Below are 21054 nucleotides of genomic sequence, written 5' to 3'. Positions count from 1 at the left end.
TATTGATATCACCCAAGAGAGGAAATACATGTCTACGAGTCCATACGGATATAATAAGTCACTGAACAAATAAACAGCAGACAAGAGACACATTTCTTGTGCAGAAGAACTGAAAATAGTTTATGTACAGATCTGCCCTCAAGAAGACGAGGGATAGGCTGGGCACGGTGGGTGGTTCACGCTTGTAATCCCAGCACTTTGGGAGGCCGAGGCGGGCAGATCACGAGGTCAGGAGATCGAGACCATCCTGGCTAACACGGTGAAACCCCGTCTCTACTAAAAAATACAAAAAATTAGCCAGGCCTGGTGGCGGCGCCTGTAGTCCCGGCTACTCGGGAGGCTGAGGCAGGAGAATGGCGTGAACCCGGCAGGCGGAGCTTGCAGTGAGCTGAGATTGTGCCACTGCACTCCAGCCTGGGCAACAGAGCATGACCCCATCTGAAAAAAAAAGAAGAATATGAAGGATAACTCTCTGTAGGCTGTGTGTAGTGATGTCATTCCAAAAAATACAGGATGGGCCGGGCGCAGTGACTCACGCCTGTAATCCTAGCACTTTGGGAGGCTGAAGTGGGAGGATCACTTGCGCTCAGGAGTTCGAGACCATCCTGGACAACATGGTGAAACCCCGTCTCTACTAAAAATACAAAAATTAGCCAGGCGTGGTGGAGGACACCTGTAATCCCAGCTACTCAGGAGGCTGAGGCAGGAGAATTGCTTGAACCCAGGAGGCGGAGGTTGCAGTGAGCCGAGATCGTGCCACTGCACTCCAGGCTGGGTGACAGAGCGAGATTACATCTCAAAACAAACAAGCAAACAAAGAAAAATATCAAGGGCATCAAAACAAGAAAGACAGGGAGACCGCCACAGTCCAGAGGAGTGTCAGGAGATGTGTTAACTAAATGTCATCTGGGATCCTGGATGGGGTTGTGGGGCAGAAGGAAAAGGACAGTAGGCCAGCCTGGGCAACATGGCAAAACTCCGTCTCTACAAAAAATACAAAGATTAGCTGGACATGGTGGTGCCTGTAGTCCCAGCTACGCTGGAGGCTGAGGTGGCAGGGCTGCTTCAGCCCGGGAGGTGGAGGCTACAGTGAGGTATGATCGCACCACTGCACTCCAGCCTGGATGACAGAGTGAGACCCTGTCTCTTAAAAAAAAAAAAAAAAAAAAAAAACGAGAGAAAAGAAAAAAGCAAAAGAGGACATTAGGAAAAACTATGAAAATCTAAAAAAGCGTGGACTTTGGCAACTAATAACCAACATTGATCAATATCGTTATTGATCAGTGTTGGTTATCAATAACCAATAGTATCAATATTGATTCATCAATTGTGACAAATATAAAATATACACAGCTAATATAAGATGTTAATTATGGGAGAAAACAGGTGCCCAGTCTGCAGGAATTCTTGTACTAACTTTGCAACTTTTTCTTTTTTTTTATGAGACGGAAATGCTGGGATTATAGGGGTGAGCCACTGCACCTGGCCCCGGACCACTTCTTGAAGCCACAGCCCTTGCCGCCCGAGTTTGACCCAGGAGCTCTGGCTCTTTGGCTACCCTGGGAAATATTCCATTCCGGGCAGAACATTTTGCACGGAGCTGCCAGAGGTCCTAGCGGCAGGGCGTGCTGACTCAGGGAAGCCAGGCTACAGCTTAATTCATCTCTGTAACTCAACATTCCTGGCTCAGCTGCAAGGCAAGCTGTTTAGACAGGAAGGGCGGTGGAATGCGTGTTCCTTTCCTTTAAAAAAATGATTTATTGGCCGGGCGCGGTGGCTCAAGCCTGTAATCCCAGCACTTTGGGAGGCCGAGACGGGCGGATCACGAGGTCAGGAGATCGAGAGACGATCCCGGCTAACACGGTGAAACCCCGTCTCTACTAAAAAATACAAAAAAAATAGCCGGGCGAGGTGGCGGGCGCCTGTAGTCCCAGCTACTCGGGAGGCTGAGGCAGGAGAATGGCGTGAACCCGGGAGGCGGAGCTTGCAGTGAGCTGAGATCCGGCCACTGCACTCCAGCCTGGGTGACAGAGCAAGACTCCGTCTCAAAAAAAAAAAAATAAAATAAAATAAATAAATAAAAATAAAAATAAAAAAGATTTATTGGCCGGGCGTGGTGGCTCATGTCTGTAATCCTGGCACTTTGGGAGGCTGAGGCGGGCAGATCACCTGAGGTCAGGAGTTCAAGACCAGCCTGGCCAAAATGGTGAAACCCAGTCTCTACTAAAAAATACAAAAATTATCTGGGCGTGGTGGTGCGTGCTTGCAGTCTCAGCCACTCGGGAGGCTAAGGCACGAGAGTCGTTTGAACCCTGGAGGTGGAGGTTGCAGTGAGCCGAGATCGCACCATCGCACTGCAGCCTGGGCAACAAAGTGAGACTCTGTCTCAAAAAAAAAAAGATTTATTCCCCTCGTTTCTGTTCCACTTAGGGCACGAGCTGGTAACCTTTTTGGGGCATAAACCTATTTACGCTTTTTCCCTCTCCCTTTCCCTCCCTCTCTTTTGCCCATTCACCCATGCATCAAATGTTTTTTTCCCTCTCTCTTTTCCTCCCTCTGTCTTTTCTCCATTCATCAAATGTTTTTGCGTAACCACTGCGTCTCCAGTGCATCTACGGGGCTTGGAGGTAAAGGAGGAATCAGATGTCACCCTCCTCCTGTTCATGGCAAAGATCAAAATGGAGCGGATTCCCAAAGGAAATGAAAACATCTGTTCACACGAAAACTCATACTTGAATGTTCATAGGAGCATAATTCATAAAAAACAAAAAGTGGAAACAATTCAAGAGTCCATTGACGGCCAGGCGCAGTAGCTCACGCCTGTCATCCTGGCGCTTTGGGAGGCCGAGGTGGGCAGATCATGAGGTCAAGAGATCGAGATCATCCTGGCCAACATGGTGAAACCTGTCTCTACTAAAAATACAAAAATTAGCTGGACGTGGTGGCGCATGCCTATAATCCTAGCTACTCGGGAGGCTGAGGCAAGAGAATCGCCTGAACCCAGGAGGCGAAGTTTGCAGTGAGCCGAAATCGCACCACTACACTCCAGGCTGGGGACACAGTGAGACTCCATCTCAAAAACAACCAACCAGTCCATTAACAGCTGACTGAATCAATAAATGTGGTATACCCATTCAATGGAATACTATTTAGCCCTGAAAAGGAATGAGGCTCTGACACAGACCACAGCATGGATGCACCTTGAAGACATCATGCTCAGTGAGAGATGCCAGACACAAAAGGCCACACAGTGTGTGATTCCAGTTACATGAAATGTTGGCTGGGTGTGGTGGCTCATGCCTGTAATCCCAGCACTTTGAAAGGCTGAGGCGGGCAGGTTCATTGAGCCCAGGAGTTTGAGACCAGTCTGGGCAACATGACGAAAGCCCATCTCTACTAAAAATACAAAACAATTAGCTGGGTGTGGTGGTACATGTCTAGTTCCAAGTACTCAGGAGGCTGAGGCAGGAGGATTGCTCAAACTTGGGAGGTCAAGGCTGCAGTGAGCTATGATTGTACCACTGCACTCTACCTAGGTGAAAGAATGACACCCTGCTCAAAAAAGAAAAGGAAAAAAAAAAGAGAGAGAGATGTTTAGAACACGTAAATTTTCACAGGACGTAGATATGTGGTCACCAGGGGTTGGGGGAGAGGGATGAAAATGGGGGTTGACTTAATGGAGTAGGATTTCCTCTCACGGTGATGAAAATGTCTTCAAATTAGATAGATGTGGGGTTGCAGAACATTATGAATGGACTCTGCCACTGAATCATGAGCTTTAAAACGATCAATTTTTAATTTTTTTTTTTTTTGAGACGGAGTCTCACTCTGTTGCCCAGGCTGGGGTGCAGTGGCCAGATCTCAGCTCACTGCAAGCTCCGCCTCCCAGGTTCACACCATTATGCCTCAGCCTCCCGAGTAGCTGGGACCACAGGCGCCCGCCACCACACCCGGCTAATTTTTTCTATTTTTTAGTAGAAACGGGGTTTCACCCTGTTAGCCAGGATGGTCTCAATCTCCTGACCTTGTGATCCGCCCGTCTCAGCCTCCCAATGTGCTGGGATTACAGGTGTGAGCCACCGCGCCTGGCAATTTTTTTTTTTTTTGAGACGGAGTCTCGCTCTGTCGCCCAGGCTGGAGTGCAGTGGCATGATCTTGGCTCACTGCAAGCTCCGCCCCCTGGGTTCACGCCATTCTCCTGCCTCAGCCTCCCAAGTAGCTGGGACTACAGGCGCCTGCCGCCACGCCCGGCTGACTTTTTGTATTTTTAGGAGAGACGGGGTTTCACCGTGTTAGCTATGATGGTCTCAATCTCCTGACCTTGTAATCCGCCCGCCTCGGCCTCCCAAAGTGCTGGGATTACAGGTGTGAGCCACCGCGCCCGGCCACCCAGCTAATATAATAAAAAACATACTTTTTATATTTTTCTGCAGATGGGGTCTTGCAGGCTGGTCTTGAACTCCTGGGCTCAAGTGATCCTCCCGCCTCCGCCTCCCAAAGCACTGGGATTACAGGAGTGAGCCACTGTGCCTGTCTGGAAGTGACTTTTAAGTGTAGACTTTTAAGCATGACGTTGGCATCCTGCAGAGACCAGGCAAGAGCACTCCAGATGGAAGGCAGTGCAGAGTTCCAGGCTCTGGGACCGGAATAAGCTTGCCAAGTTCCAGGGCACATCAGAAAGCAGACACAGGATGCCTGGCGCAGAGAGAGCAGTGGGAGAGGAGGGAGTGGTTGGAGGATGGAGGGTAAGGAGGGAGGGAGGGCCGGGCGCGGTGGCTCAAGCCTGTAATCCCAGCACTTTGGGAGGCCGACACGGGCGGATCACGAGGTCAGGAGATCGAGACCATCCTGGCTAACACCGTGAAACCCCGTCTCTACTAAAAAATACAAAAAACTAGCCGGGCGAGGTGGCGGGCGCCTGTAGTCCTATCTACTCGGGAGGCTGAGGCAGGAGAATGGCGTGAACCCGGGAGGCGGAGCTTGCAGTGAGCTGAGATCCGGCCACTGCACTCCAGCCCAGGCGACAGAGCAAGACTCCGTCTCAAAAAAAAAAAAAAAAAAAGGAGGGAGGGAGGGCCAGGGGGAGGCGGTGTGGCAGGGATGGGATGAGGTCCTGAGGCTGAGCCGCCCATTGCAGTGGATGTTCAGGAAAGGTTTAAGATCAGGCGGAACTGGAGAAGCCGACCTGGCAGGGCTCCAGGCTCCCTAAAGGAGGACCCGCTGCTCCCAAACATGGGTGGAGCAAGCTCTCCCCGCTTGTTCATGGAGCTGCAGTTTCCAAGATCAGGTGAGATCCTGTTACTTCCACAAGCTCCAGGAAAACCTCAGACTCTCCAGACCTGGAGATCCTCTCCATGGCCCCGGGGTATAATACATCCACTTAGCCCTCTGCAGAGTCGGCTTTCAAATTCCGTGATGGGCAACACAGGTAAAAAGTGGAGGTCCCAGCCGGGCGTGGTGGCTCACACCTGTAATCCCAGCACTTTGGGAGGCTGAGGCGGGCGGATCACGAGGTAAAGCGATCGAGACCAGCCTGGCCAACATGGCGAAACCCCGTCTCTACTAAAAATACTAAAATTAGCCAGGCGTGGTGGCGCGTGCCTGTAATCCCAGCTACTAGGGAGGCTGAGGCAGGAGAATTGCTTGATCCGGGGAGGTGGAGGTTGCAGTGAGCTGAGATCGTGCCACTGTACTCCAGCCTGGGCGACAGCAAGACTCTGTCTCAAAAAAAAAAAAAAAAAAAGAATGTGGGGGTCCCACCATATGCAAGATGCACAGCGTGGCTTCGTCCTGCTGAGGTGGGTTGGATGGTATTCCCCCAGAAGACAGAAGTTTAAGTCCCAGTGCCTGGTGAGACGCACGCCCCAGTAGACACACAACCCAGTATACTCAATCTGATGCAACGAGTCGTCCCAGACTGGGTCTTGGATCTGGGGTTTGGAGTGGGGCATTAGCTAAACAGGGACATGGGACATTATTGGGACAATTGAGGATACTTTTTCTTTTTTTTTGAGATAGAGTTGCTCTGTCACCCAGGCCGGAGTGCAGCAGCACAATCTCGGCTCACTGCAACCTCCACTTCCCGAGTTCAAGCGATTCTCCTGCCTCAGCCTCCCCAGTAGCTGGGATTACAGGCGCCCGCCACCACACCCAGCTGATTTTTGTATTTTTAGTAGAGACGGGGTTGCACCATGTTGGCCAGGCTGGTCTCAAACTCCCGACCTCAGGTGATCTGCCTGCCTTGGTCTCCCAAAGTGCTGGGATTACAGATGTGAGTCACTGTGCCCAGCCCCAAGGGCTGACTTTGATATAAAAGGAGCAAAATGTTAACAATTGTATAATCCTTCTAAAGGTGTGCAGATATTCTTTATATCATTGTTGTAATTTTTTTCCAAGTTTGGAAGTATTTCAAAACAGGCCAGGCACAGGGGCTCATGCCTGTAATCCCAGCATTTTGGGAGGCCGAGGTGGGAGGATCATTTGAACCCAGGAGTTTGAGACCAGCCTGGGCAACACAGTGAGACCCCGTCTCTACAGAAAATAAAAAATAGTTGGGTGTGGTGGCATATGCCTGTGGTCCCAGATATTCAGGAGGCTTCAGTGGGAGGAACGCCTCAGCCTGAGACATGGAGGCTATAGTGAGCTATGATTATATCACCGCACTCCAGCCTGGGTGACAGAACAAGACCCTGTCTCGAAAAAAAAAAAAAAAAAATTAATTAAAAAGTTGGCCGGGCGCGGTGGCTCACGCCTGTAATCCCAGCACTTTGGGAGGCCGAGATGGGCAGATCACGAGGTCAGGAGATCGAGACCATCCTGACTAACACGGTGAAACCCCGTCTCTACTAAAAATACAAAACTTAGCTGGGCGTGGTGGCAGGCGCCTGTAGTCCCAGCTACATGGGAGGCTGAGGCAGGAGAACGGCATGAACCCGGGAGGCGGAGCTTGCAGTGAGCTGAGATCCGGCCACTGCACCCCAGCCTGGGCAACTGAGCGAGACTCCGTCTCAAAAAAAAAAAAAAAAGTTACAAGCAGCCAGGCATGGTGACTCACACCTGTAATCACAGCACTTTGGGAAGCTGAGGTGGGTGGATCACTTGAAGTCAGGAGTTCGAGACCAACCTGACCAATGTGGTGAAACCCCATCTCTGCTAAAGATATAAAAATTAGCTGGGCATGGTGGTGGGCACCTGTAATCCCAGCTACTCGGGAGGCTGAGGCAGGAGAATTGCTTGAACCTGGAAAGTGGAGGTTGCAGCGAGCCGAGGTCACGTCATTGCACTCCAGCCTGGGCGTTACAGCGAGATTCTGTCTCAAATAAATAAACAAAACCCCCCAAAAACCCAAAACGAAAAACAAAAAGTTACGAGCAAGCAAACAAAACCGGCAGCCACTCAGTTGTGAGGGGAAGAGAGCAGAGGGAGCTGTGAGGCAACTCATACTGCACCTGACACTCCTCGGCTATGATGCCCTGGGCAAGCTCCTCCCCCAGTCCTCAGTTTCCCCACACAGCCTTCTTCAGTCCCTCAACCTGCTTCCACTGAGCCCAGGGCCTTTGCACATGCTGTCCTCTCTGCTTGGAATGCGGGGCCCCTACACCCCACCTCCTTCCCCGGCTCATCCCTCCTCACCCTTCACAGCCAGGAATCACAGCTCCCCTTCCCTCCCTGACCTGGTCAGAAGCACCATGAACCCAGCTGCCACCTTGCATTGGGTTATGAGGCTATAAGGGACTGGTATACAGTCAGTGCATAGCATCAGAATGAATGAATGGAGAAATCGAGGCAGCAAGCAATCTCTGGACTGCCTTCAGCGCTAGCTCCGTAGCAGGCTGCAGAAGGGTGAGAGTGAAGGAAGATGCTAGAAGGAGGCCAGGCGCGGTGGCTCACACTTGTAATCCCAGCACTTTGGGAGGCCGAGGCAGGCAAATCACTTGAGGTAAGGAGTTCAAGACCAGCCTGACCAGCATGGTGAAACCCTGTCTCTAACGAAAATACAAAAATGAGTCAGGCGTGGTGGTGCGTACCTGTAACCCCAGCTACTTGGGAGGCTGAGGCATGAGAATTGCTTGAAACCGGGAAGCGGAGGTTGCAGTGAGCCGAGACTGCACCACTGCTCTCCAGCCTGGGTGATGGAGTGAGACTCTGTCTCAAAAAAAAAAAAAAAAAAAAAAAGGGCTTGAAGGACAGAGGCCATGCAGAGCTCTGTCCGACATCCTTAGGGGAAGTACAAAGACCATTTCTGCAGTCCCCAGGGGAGGGGATGGCTGGGCTGGAAGAAATAGAATTGTGAGCTGTTTTGCAGCAGACAGAGGTGGTTATGTGTGGCCGCAGCTGGACCTGCACCGAGGAGCTGCACTCAGTCCCTCCGGAGACGAGGAAGACAGAGCCTCGTGGAGGAAGTGCCCTGTTGGCAAAGGCGTAGCTTGTGGGGCCCAGGCTGGCACAGCGAGGCCGCTGTCCTGCAAACGCAGAGCTGCTGCAGCGGGGGGGGGGGGGGGGGGGGGGGGGGCGAGCAGCCTTGCAGCTGTAAGAAATCCACCAGAAGCACTCCCTCCTCCCGCTCCCGCTGGCCTCACCCCTTCCAGAACGGCCTCCAGCTCACATTTGCAGCTGCGCTCAGCCTCGGTCTTTGTCTCAAGAAGCCTTGGGTGAGACAAGAGCTTTTAAACTTATCGGCAGAGGCCGGGTGGGGTGGCTCACGCCTGTAATCCCAGCACTTTGGGAGACCGAGGCAGGCAGATCACTTGAGGTTGCGAGTTCGAGACCAGCCTGGCCAACATGTTGAAACTCCGTCTCTACCAAAAATACAAAAATAGCTGGGTGTGGTGGTGGGTGCCTGTAATCCCAGCTACTCGGGAGGCTGAGGTGGGAGAATTGCTTGAACCCGGGAGGTGGAGGTTGCAGTGAGCCGAGATTGTGCCACTGCACTCCAGCTTAGGTGACAGAGCAAGACTGTCTCAAAACAAACAAACAAAAAAATTATCAGTGGAGCTGGGCCTAATGGCTCATGCTTATAATCCCAGCACTTTGAGAGGCTGAGGTGGGCAGATCACCTGAGGTTGAGAGTTCGAGACCAGCCTGGCCAACATGGTGAGCCCTCGTCTCTACTAAAAATACAAAAATGAGCTAGGCGTGGTGGCGGGTGCCTGTAATCCAGCTACTTGGGAGGCTGAGGCAGGAGAATCAATTGAACCCGGGAGGCGGAGGTTGCAGTGAGCTGAGATCGCACACTGCACTCCAGCCTGGGTGACAGAGTGAGACTCTGTCTCAAAAAAAAAAAAAAAAAAAAAAAAAGAAAAAAACATCAGTAGGGGGAAAGGGAGCTAATAATAATAGTAACACTGGAGATGATTATTTATTTGTGCTGCCTTCGTCATTTGCACAGCCCATGTCGGCTGTTTCATCGAAATTCCACAACCACCTGGTGTGCGGGAGATTATTGTCCCATTTTACAGATCAGAAAACAGAGGCACTGAGACGCCCAAAGAGGTAGCCCAGATGGCAGAGCAAACTTGCTGGGGAATTGGGATTTGAACCATGGGTGTCTGATCCCAAAGCTTATGTGCCTTTGTTTATGCTGTGCTGCTTGAAATGACATTATTTTAAAATTTTTATTATTTTTCTTAGAGATGCAGTCTTGCTCTGTTGTCCAGGCTGCAGTGCCGTGGTGTGATCATAGCTCATTGCTGCAATCTCCCAGGTCCAAACAATCCTCCTGCCTCAGCCTCCTGAGAAGCTGGAACTACAGGTGCACACCAGCATACCTGACTATTTTTATTTTATTTTATTTTATTTATTTATTTTGAGTCAGAGTCTCACTCTGTCGCCCAGGCTGGAGTTCAGTGGTGCGATCTTGGCTCACTGCAACCTCTGCCTCCCGAGTTCGAGCAGTTCTTCTGCCTCAGCCTCCTGAGTAGCTGGGATTACAGGTGCCTGCCACCACGCCCAACTAATTTTTGTATTTTTAGTAGAGATGGGGTTTCGCCATATTGTCCAGGCTGGCCGCAAACTCCTGACCTCAAGTGATTTGCCCGCCTCGGCCTCCCAAACTGCTGGGACTGCAGACGTGAGCCACTGTGGGCGGCCTGGAGATTCTTTTCAAATTCTCTTTTTCAGGCGGAACACACCTGGTTTTTTTGACTGAACCTCACCCAGTAGTTTCTATAACTGACCCGCAGGCATTGTGTCTGGCGGATGGATGAATTCCTGGCTCTGAAAGGGAAGGGGGATGAGCGGCTATCTCTAGCCAGCAAATCGGAGTCACACATCTCAACAGCAAATTCGCACAGCTTCCTTTCCACGTAGTTTTTTTTTTGAGACAGAGTCTCGCACTGTCACCTGGGCTGGAATGCAGTGGTACATCTCGGCTCACTGCAACCTCCTCCTCCCGGGTTCAAGTGATTCTCCTGCCTCAGCCTCCTGAGTAGCTGGGATTACAGGCGCCTGCCATCATGCCCAGCTAATTTTTTATTATTTTTTTATTTTTAGTAGAGACAGGGTTTCACTATGTTGGCCAGGCTGGTCTCAAACTCCTGACCTTGTGATCCGCCCACCTCGGCCTTCCAAAGTGCTAGGATTACAGGCCTGAGTCACTGCGACTGGCCTTTTTTTTTTTTTTCTTTCTTTCTTTTTAGATAGAAATAGGCGGCTGGACGTGGTGGCTCACGTCTGTAATCCCAGCACTTTGGGAGGCTGAGGTGGGTGGATCACGAGGTCAGGAGATCGAGACCATTCTGGCTAACACTGTGAAATAAATACTAAAAATACAAAAAAATTAGTCGGGCGTGGTGGCGGGTGCCTGTAGTCCCAGCTACTTGGGAGGCTGAGGCAGGAGAAGGGCGTGAACCCGGGAGGCAGAGCTTGCAGCAAGCAGAGATCGCGCCACTGCTCTCTAGCCTGGGCAACAGAGCAAGACTCCATCTCAAAAAAAAATAACAAATAAATAATAAATAAATAGAGACAGGGTCTTGCTCTGTCACCCAAACTGGAGTGCAGTGGTGCAATCATGGCTCACTGCAACCTCCACCTTCTGGGCTCAAGTGATCCTCCTGCCTCAGCCTTCCAAGTAGCTGAGACTGCAGGTGCACACCACCATGCCCAGCTATTTTTTTTTTTTTAGTAGAAATGGGGTCTCACTAACTTGCCCAGGCTGGTTTCGAACTCTTGAGCTCAAGCATTTCCCCAGCCTCAGCCTCTGCAAGTGCTGGGATCATAGGCGTGAGCCACCGCACCCAGCCCCTGTGATTTCTTATTCTGATTAGTGATCAGCACCTGTCACCCAATATTTGTTAAGCGCCGACTGTATGCCAGGCACTATCCTTATGTTGGGATACAGCAGTGAGCTAAACAAAGACCTGTGCTCTTGTGGGGCTCCTTGTGGTGGGGAAACGGAGTGTAGACAAGCTATCTCTGCAAAACGTTCAGCATAGGGGCCGGGCTTGGTGGCTCTCACCTGGAATCCCAGCACTTTGGGAGTCCGAGACCAGCCTGGCCAACAATGGTGAAACCCGGTATCTACTATTTATTTACACTAAAAATACAAAAATCAGCCAGGCGTGGTGGCAGGCGCCTATAATCCCAGCTCCCCGGGGGGGATGAGGCAGGAAAATCACTTGGACCCAGGAGGCGGAGGTTGCAGTGATCTAAGATCGTGCCACTGCACTCCAGCCTGTGGGACAGAGCGAGACTCAAAAAAAAAAAAAAAAAAAAAAAAAAAAAAAAAATTCAGCATGTTAGGGGAGTTAGGTGTCTCCTAAAAGCTGCTAATAAATCACCATGTTGCCTCGACCTGGAATTACAGGCGCCTGCCACCATGTCCAGCTAATTTTTTTTCTTTTTTTTAGAGATGGAGTCTCACTCTGTCACCCAGGCTGGAGTGCAGTGGCAAGATCTCAGCTCACTGCAAGCTCCGCCTCCCGGGTTCATACCATTCTCCCACCTCAGCCTCTGGAGTAGCTGGGACTACAGACGCCCACCACCAGGCCCGGCTAATTTGTGTATTTTTAGTAGAGATGGGGTTTCAACGTGTTAGCCAGGATGGTCTCAATCTCCTGACCTTGTGATCCTCCCACCTCAGCCTCCCAAAGTGCTAGGATTACAGGCGTGAGCCACCACTCCCGGTATGCCCAGCTAATTTTTGTAGTTTTAGTAGAGGCGTGATTTTGCCATGTTGGCTGGGCTGGTCTCGAACTCCTGACCTCAAGTGATCCACCCGCCTCGGCTTCCCAAAGTGTTGGGATTACAGGCATGAGCCACTGCACCCGGCCAGAATGTTAAGAACTCTTAAAATGGTGTAGAGGTGGGGGCTCCTTTGGAGCCTTGGGGCAGGGAGGACAGAAATGAATCTTAAATGAATGAGCAAATACCCATTATGTGCCTGGCCTGGACTACTCCACTGTGAAACCACAGAGAACACTCACACACAGGGCCTCAGCCCTCCCAGAGTGTGCGGGAGATGAGGACACGGAGATGGAACCAGGCCAGCCCCGGGCCGTTCCCACTTAGAGACGGCCTGGCTCCTGCGTCCCACCTGGGAGAGACACCTGCTCCCCCGACGGCTGACTCAGGCGTGTGGAAGTCCTACCTGGGAAGGTCTTCGTCCTGCCATTCCTCCTTCACATCCACGTTTTCCATCCGGAGCGTGGCTTCTGTGGTCCCCATAGGAGCCGGAAAGAGGCACCGGCTTGAAGCAGGGGTGACCCCTGAAAAGAATGGGTTTTACTGGACAATAATCCTAATGACAGTGCCCTACCCCATGCAGCTCTTCCCCCCTCCCCCTCTCCCTCCCTTCTCCTTCTTCTTGAGACAGAGTCTTGCTCTGTTGCCCAGGCTGGAGTGCAATGGTGCAATCTCAGCTTATTGCAACCTCCACCTTCTGGGCTCAAGTGATTCTCCCGCTTCAGCCTCCCAAGTAGCTGGGATTACAGGCACCTGCTACCATGCCTGATTAATTCTTGTATTTTTGCAGAGACAGGGTTTCGCCATGTTGTCCAGGCTGGTCTCGAACTCCTGTCCTCAGGTGATCCTCCTGCCTTCGCCTCCCAAAGTGCTGGGATCACAGGTGTGAGCCATCATGCCCAGCTAAATTTTGTATTTTTAATAGAGACGGGGTTTCACTATGTTGGCCAGGCTGGTCTCAAACTCCTGAGCTCAAGTGGTCTGCCCGTCTCAGCCTCCCAAAGTGCTGGAATTACAGCGGTGAGCCACTGAGCCTGGCTCTTTGTTTTTTTTTTTAAACATGCTCTTGCTCTGTTGCCTGGGCTGGAGTGCAGGGACACAATCATAGCTCATGGCAGCCTTGAACTCCTCGGCTTAAGCAATCCTCCTGCCTCAGCCCCCCCACCAGTGGCTATGACCACAGGTGTGTACCACCATGCCTGGGCAATTTTTTAAAATATTTTTTAAGAGATTGGGTCTTGCTATGTTGCCCAGGCTGGTCTCAAACTCTTGGGCTCAAGCAATCCTCCTGCCTCGGCCTCCCAAAGCGCTGATATTACAAGGGTGAACCACTGCGCCCGGCCAACACTTCTTATTGAACCGTCACCCAGTCCCATGAGGTTCCCCTGTTTTACAGATGAGAAAACGGAGGCACAGAAAGCTTAGGATGCACAGTGGGGTTCAGAGTTTGAACGTGGGCGAGAGGCTGAGCCTTCGGATACAAGTCCTGCTCCCTTGGAAACTCTGAAATCCACCTTCTCCAGGGTAAGCCATGACCCAAATAGACTTATCCTCCCTCTTGTACTTTGGACCTCAACTAGAAAGCAAGAAATCCGAACCATCATTCATACTAAAGTGTGAATGGCTGATATACTTCAGCTGCCCTGCTGGGAATGCCAAGTTCAAAGAGAATCCAGTAGGCTTAACCCATCACTATCTGCCATCTCTACCAGGCTACCTGTCCTGCCCCTCTGTCCTCCCTCAAGCAAGTCCAAGTGACCTTCTGATCCCAGGGCTCACAAAGACAGTGTGGAAAGAGACTGGGGTTAGAAAGAAGACCCTCATCTTTACTAACCACAAAATGTCACTTTATTTATTTATTTATTTAGAGATGGGGTCTTGCTCTGTCACCGAGGCTGGAGTGCAGTGGTGTGATCCCGGTTCACTACAGCCTCCAACTCCTGTGATCAAGCGATCGTCCTGCCTTAGCCTCCCAAGTAGCTGAGACCATGGGCATGTGCCACCATGTCTGGCTAATTTTTCTGATCTTGCTATGTCACCCAGGCTGGTCTTGAACTTATGGGCTCAGGTGATCCTCCTACCTCAGCCTCCCAAAGCACTGGGATTACAGGCGTGAGCCACTGCACCACCCCACCCCCCACACCAGCTTTGTTTTTCTTGTTCTAAGGAGCTCAGTGGGCAGGGGGAAGCAGTCTAGGTGGGGGCCAGGATCAGAGCTGCCAGGTGAGACTGAGTTCTGGTCTGCTCTGGGGCATGATGGACTCTCAGACCATCTCCCTCTCTGGGTCTCAGTTTCCCCTTCTGTGAACAAGAGTTGAATTAGAGATGACCTCTATGATACCTTTTGGATATAACATACCGGCATTTTATGACTCAACCAACCCCATCTGTTTTGTGCTTTGAAACCAGTGCTTTGCACCTGTGGGCATTTCTGCCACCCCTCCTGCAAGGGGACACTTGGCATCATCTAGAGGCACTTTTCTCACAACTGAGGGAAAGGAGTGCCCCCTGGGGCACGCCAGGGGTGCTGCTCAGTACCCTACAGTGCCCAGGATGGCCTCCCATGACCAAGAATGACTGGGCCCCAAATATCCATAGATCCAAGGTGGAGAAATCTCGTCTTAAAGGCAATAGTCATTTCTGTGTGCATTCCCGTGTTTGCAAAAGGATTTCAGGTCCGTGTCCGGCAGTCATTACAGAGCATGGTACACTCCATTACCTCCGTGTGTCCTCTCAACAGTTCCTGAGTAGCAAGATACACTTTCTTTTTTTTTTTTTTTGAGACGGAGTCGCTCTGTCACCCAGGCTGGAGTGCAGTGGTGCGATCTCGGCTCACTGCAACCTCCGCCTCCTGAGTAGCTGGGACTACAGGTGCGTGCCACCATGCCCAGTTAATTTTTGTATTTTTAGTAGAGGCGGGATTTCACTATATTGGCCAGGCAGGTCTCGAACTCCTGACCTAGTGATCCGCCTGCCTCCCAAAGTGCTGGGATTACAGGCGTGAGCCATTGCGCCTGGCCGCTAGATCCACTTTTTAAATAATCTGGGGGCTGGGTGCAGTGGTGCATGCCTGGAATCTCAGCACTTTGGGCAGATCGCTTGAGATCAGGGGTTCAAGACCAGCCTGGGCAACATAGCAAGACCCCATCTCTCAAAAAATTTACAAAAACTAACCAAGCATGATGGTGGGTGCCTGAGGTCCCAGCTATTCAGGAGGCTGAGGTGGGAGGATTGCTGGAGCCCAGGAGGTCGAGGCTGCAGTGAGGTATGATCATGCCACTGCATTCCAGCCTGAGCAACAGAGTGAAGTTCTATTTCAAAAAATAAAATAATAAAATAAAATATAAGGCATCTGGCGGGTGCAGTGGCTCACACCTGTAATCTCCAGCACTTTGGGAGGCTGAGATAGGGGGATTGCTTGAGCCCAGAAGGTCAAGACCAGTCTGGGCAACATAGCAAGACCCCATCTCTAAAAAAAAAAAAATACAAAAATTAACCAAACATGGTGCTGGGTGCCTGGTGCCTGAGCTCCTAGCTATTCAGGAGGCTGAGGTGAGAGGACTGCTTGAGCCCAGGAGGTCAAGGCTGCAGTGAGCTTTGATCGTGCTGCTGCATTCCAGCCTGAGCAACAGAGCAAGGTTCTATTTCAAACAATAAAATAAAATAAGGCATCTGGCTGGTGCAGTGGCTCACACCTGTAATCCCCAGCACTTTAGGAGGCTAAGATAGGAGGATCGCTTCAGCCCAGATGGTCAAGACCAGCCTGGGCAACATAGCAAGACTCCATCTCTAAAAAAAATAATAATAATACAAAAACCAAACATGGTGCTGGGTGCCTGGTGCCTGAGGTCCTAGCTATTCAGGAGGTTGAGGTGAGAGGACTGCTTGAGCCCAGGAGGTCGAGGCTGCAGTGAGCTTTGATCGTGTTGCTGCATTCCAGCCTGAGCAACAGAGACCCTATTTCAAAAAAATAAATAAATAAATAAAGCATCTGGCTGGGGGCAGTGGCTCACACGTGTAATCCCAGCACTTCGGGAGGATCGCTTGCGCACAGGAGGTCAAGACCAGCCGGGGCAAGATAGCAAGACCCTGTCTCAAAAAAACAAATACATAAAGCATCTAAGGCCCCCAACTCGCATGGCGTCCTGACTGCCTCTCTGCGGAGTAGGTTACCTGCAGCCCCCCAGCCTTAGATATCGGCTTTACATCGGGGACGGTGGATTACCAAGGAAGGACCCAGAGGCAGCCTCAGTCAGATGAGGAAGTGGGGGAGGGGACGGCTAAAACTAGACCCTCCCCCGTACAGGGTGAGCATTTCTCACTCGATTCTCTGTCCTCAATGTCGTCATTCATTCTTGGAGGAGGGACAGTAACACGCAGCATGGAAAAAAAAAAAAAAATCCCTCCTGGATGCTATGGGGTGAGGGGCGGGGGTGGCAGCTGCCAGCCAGGCCCTTCCCGCGACGGTAAGTTCTCGTCGGCAGTAGAAACGCGTTTGCTTTCCGGAGGAAGCGGGTCTTCGCCTCTGCCTTCCTTATACAGAGCTGGGTGTGACCTCAGCCCCCAGGAACACTTCCCCCAGCCCCGCCCCCGACCCCCACCCCCTGCCAGCTGCAGCCACAGGCGTTGACTCCACAGTCTTCTAAGGATGGGGTGTGGTGGGTCCTCAGTGGGCCCCGGACGCTCCTGCACTCAGATCCTGGCTTCGCATTTGGGGACGGCCAAAAGAAGACAGTGACATCAAGGAACCAGAGTGAAGCGCTCATTTGAGCCCTGAGGTCTGATTATTAGCAAATCACAAACGAGTTCCGATAAGGAGGAGGCATCTGGGTCTTAAACCATAAGCCACCCCCTTCCTCCCCACCTCACAGGCAAGCCTTTATCGACATACTTAATTTTTTTTTTTCCCCCAAATCGGCAGCTGGTGGCCTTCCCAGCGTTATAAATAGGAAATACACAGGGCTAGGATGGGTCTATTTCAGCGTCCCAGAGAGAAGCCGAGGTTTTCATCCGCCCAAGCTCTCAGCGTGTCCTGAAAATGGTGCACTTATCTGCCTTCCAGGGGAACGGTGCGCGCGGAAGGTAAACTGTGTTGCCGGGCGCAGCTCGGGGAACGGTTTCCCCTGCTACCGGGAACACGGATGTGAGGGCCTTCACGGAGTCACAAGACCGTGGCTCTCTGCTCCCACCCGCCCCATCTGCTGGAAAGGGATTTAGAGGCGGCAAAAGGCTGCCGGATAAACCTTCCAGGGAGACGGTTTATCCTGGGCGAAGGGGAGATGCGCGCACTCACCTCTGCAGCTGAGACAGCCTCTCCTCCTTACTGGCAAACAAAGGCGAGCCCTGCCCGGGTGCAGCTGGGCATCGCTCACGCTCCCCAGGCCTTCAGAGCCTGGGAGGAAGAGGATGCTCGCAGGGGCGGCTTCTGCATCCGAGGAAGGTCACCCAGGGCGACGTGGCCAGCGCCCGCCAGCTCTTTTGTGCAGGGGTGGGTGGGGTGCAGGGTTAGCGGTGGGCTCCCCCTCGCGGGGCTGCGGCTGCGCCCGCTCTCATCGCCACCCGCCTGCGCGCCCTGCCTCGGAGGTAGCTGCTTCTTCCCAGCTCACGGCTGGCAGAGGCTCGGCTTCCCGAAGACAGTTAATTTATGCTGCTTTTGTGTGCAGGGAGGAGGGGGTGGGGGGTGGCGGCCTGACCGAAAGGCACAGCCCCCTGCCAGAATCCGGTCCTCTCCATTGGCTGACAGACAAGCATCTCCTAAAGCCACGCCAGGGGCAGAGGCAGAAATCATTTTCTGATGGCGCATCACAGATTTAAAAACAAAACAACGGACAAATAAATAAATAAATGGCGAGATGGCCTCATTCCTTAGAGAACGGGGGTGGGGAGGGCTGAGGAAGGTCCTCTTGGCACTTCTCCTTGCAAAGGGAGCAGGGGTGAGGGGTGGCATCCCCCCAAAAAGTCTGTGCAGGCAAAGAAATGACTGTCCCCAGGCCGGGTGCCATGGCTCACGTCTGTAATCCCAGCACTTTGGGAGGCCGAGGAGGGAGGATCACCTGAGGACAGGAGTTCGATACCAGACTGGCCAACGTGATGAAGCCCCGTCTCTACTAAAAAGATAAAAATTAGCCGGGCGTGGTGGCGGACGCCTGTAATTCCAGCTACTCGGGAGGCTGAGGCAGGAGAATCGCTTGAACCCGGGAGGCGGAGGTTGCAGTGAGCCGAGATGGTGCCACTGCACTCCAGCCTGGGAGGCAGAGGGAGACTCTGTCTCAAAAAAAAAAAAAAGAAAGAAAGAAATGACTGTGCCCAGGTCACCATGTTGTGGGTCTATTAGATGGTCATTTACAGTGGATGGAGCCTCATGCCCTAAACAGGGCTGGGTGCAGGGGAGGCAGAAGTTTATCAGGCACACTCGCTCTGCAAGGCTGCTGTGGGAACGGCGCCCCCTGCAGTTGTGCACCGGTGTGACCTCACCCTGGAGGAATTCAAGGACACAGTGAAGATGGTAGGGTGGAGCGTGCAGGCCCTGCAGTCAGACTGGAAGTGAGTTTAAACTCTAGCCCAGCCACTCTCCAGCTGGTGGACCAGGGGATGTGAATGATCTTACCTGCGGGTCTCAGTTTTCCTCATCTGTGAAATGGAGCCGCTATGGCTTTTTCACGTTATGAGATAATGCATAGACAGCATTAAACATAGTGCTGGGGCACAAGAAAAGCTGTTTATGTGTTTGTTTCGCTCTATTGCCCAGGCTGGAGTACAGTGGTGCGACCTTGGCTCACTGCAACCTCCGACTCCCAGGTTCAAGTGATTCTCCTGCCTCAGCCTCCAAAGTAGCTGGGATTACAGGTGCACACCACCACGCCTGGCTAATTTTTGTATTTTTAGCAGAGACGGGGTTTCACCATGTTTGCCAGGCTGGTCTTGAACTCCTGACCTCAGGTGATCTGCCCACCTCGGCCTCCCAAACGGTTGGGATTACAGGCGTGAGCCACCGCGCCCGGCCAGAATATACATTTTCGAAGAGCAGAGGCTCAGTTGGTCTTATTCATCGCACATTCTCCGCACAAAGTAGCAACTCCTGGTGCAAAGCTGTTCAGGAAACGCAGGCAGAGTGCATGAAGGCTGGCTCCCTCCATGACATTCAATGACACCCCACCTAGGCTGTCAGCCTCACCCACTGCATGGGGGTCTGCACCCCTCCAAGGCATGAAGGCAACCTGCCCACAGCAGAGGCAGAAAGCCCAGATGGGGAAACAGAGACCCCAGAGACTTCGGCACACAGCTGGGCTTCACATCTCCTGGCTGGAGAAAGCAGAGGTCTTGTAAGAGACACTTGTGTTAACTGAGGGGTGGATTCGGTTAGTCCCTGTGCTGGGCACTGGGCACAAGATGTGAGTAATTCCCATTACTCATGGTCCTCTCCTTGCTGGCAAACAAAGCAAGCCCTGCCCGGGTGCAGCGGGCATCTCTCAGGCTCCCCAGGCCTCCAGAGCATCGGTGGAAGAGGATGCTGCTAGGGGTGGATTCTGCCTCTGAGGAAGGTTGCAAGTGCCTGCCACCTCTTTTGTGCATGGGTGGGGTGCGGAGTTAGTGATGGGCTCCCCTGCGCGGGGCTGCGGCTGTGGCCCCTCTTGTCATCACCCGCCTGTGCGCCCTCCCTCTGAGGTATCTGCTTCTTCTCAGCTCACGGCCGGCAAAGGCGCAGCTTCCCTAAGACAGTTAATTCATGCTGTTTTTGTGTGCAGGATTGGGAATTCTCTTAGAATGCCCATTCAGTTGAGGCCAGGCAGGTAATCCCAGCACTTTGGGAGGCCACTCACACCTGTAATCCCAGCATTTTGGGAGGCCAAGGATAACTTGACATTGGGAGTTTGAGACCAGCCTGGACAACATGCTGAAACCCCGTCTCTACTAAAAATACAAAACTTGGTCGGACGTGGTGGTGGGCACCTGTAATTCCAGCTACTTGAGAGACTGAGGCAGGAGAATCGCTTGAACCCGATAGGTGGAGGTTGCAGTGAGCCCAGATCAAGCCACAGCACTCCAGGTGGGGTGACAGAGTGAGACTCTATCTCAAAAAACAAAACAAAACAAAACAAAAGAATTCCCATTCAGTTGAGAGAAACAGGTGGACAAGAGTCTGGGCCCATCTAGAGACATCTTTGGAGTGGTGCAGGTTGGGGGACCCTTGGGGAGGTTTCCTGGTGGGGCACAGGGATGGTGACTGTATGAGTGAGACCCCTGAGGAGTGAGTGGAGTTAGATGAATAAAAAAGAGGGAGGACGGCGTATTCTGGACAGACAGGCCTGCCCAGACTGGCATTTAAAGAGCCACAGCTCCTCCCCAGTCCACCAAGGCCCCGGGAGCTGTCCGTGGTGCTAGAGCCAACACCAAGAAGCCACAGCGTGTGACCTGAGCTCGGTTCCCCGTCTGTTTTTCTTTTTCTTTTTTTTTTCCTTTGAGACACAGTCTCGCTCTATCACCCGGGCTGGAGTACAGTGGTGCAATCTCGGCTCACTGCAACCTTCGCCTCCCGGGTTCAAGCGATTCTTCCGCCTCAGTCTCCCGAGTAGCTGGGATTACAGGCACCCACCACTACGCCAGGCTAATTTTTGTATTTTTAGTAGAAATGGGGTTTCACCATATTGGCCAGCCTGGTCTCGAACTCCTGACCTCAGGTGATATGCCTACCTTGGTCTCCCAAAGTGCTAGGATTACAGGTGTGAGCCACTGCACCTGACCCTGTCTGTTTTCATTTAATTTAAAAATGGAAAATTTTTAATTTAGTTTAATTTTTTTGAGACAGGGTCTTGCTCTGTAGCCCAGGCTGGAGTACAGGAGTGTGATCATGGCTTACTGCAGCCTCAACCTCCT

General features: G+C 52.1%; 1 protein-coding gene and 1 long non-coding RNA gene across 3 annotated transcripts in view; one reads left to right on the top strand and one right to left on the bottom strand.

Moving 5' to 3' along the window:
- The window catches only part of LOC135968468 (uncharacterized), a 97279-nt gene extending 95205 nt beyond the window's left edge, over window positions 1-2074 (top strand). The window contains exon 2 of the long non-coding RNA XR_010583299.2: window positions 1912-2074. This is a non-coding gene — a long non-coding RNA (uncharacterized lncRNA). The remainder of the gene's footprint in view (window positions 1-1911) is intronic.
- ATCAY (ATCAY kinesin light chain interacting caytaxin) overlaps window positions 1-17797 on the bottom strand; it is a 42802-nt gene extending 25005 nt beyond the window's left edge. For both annotated transcript variants that reach the window (XM_045378909.3, XM_074025398.1), the window contains exons 1-2: window positions 17474-17797; window positions 12587-12704 (exon numbers count right to left, since the gene is read on the bottom strand). In XM_045378909.3, the coding sequence (XP_045234844.1) occupies window positions 12587-12663 (77 nt within the window). In that variant the 5' untranslated portion in view covers window positions 12664-12704; window positions 17474-17797. The remainder of the gene's footprint in view (window positions 1-12586; window positions 12705-17473) is intronic.
- Between the last annotated feature and the right edge of the window lie 3257 nt (window positions 17798-21054).

Source organism: Macaca fascicularis, chromosome 19 (genome assembly GCF_037993035.2).
Source record: "Macaca fascicularis isolate 582-1 chromosome 19, T2T-MFA8v1.1".
Taxonomy (NCBI): Eukaryota; Metazoa; Chordata; class Mammalia; order Primates; family Cercopithecidae; genus Macaca; species Macaca fascicularis.
Note: the sequence above shows the minus strand (reverse complement) of the source record. Positions and strands in the feature narration are given on the sequence as shown.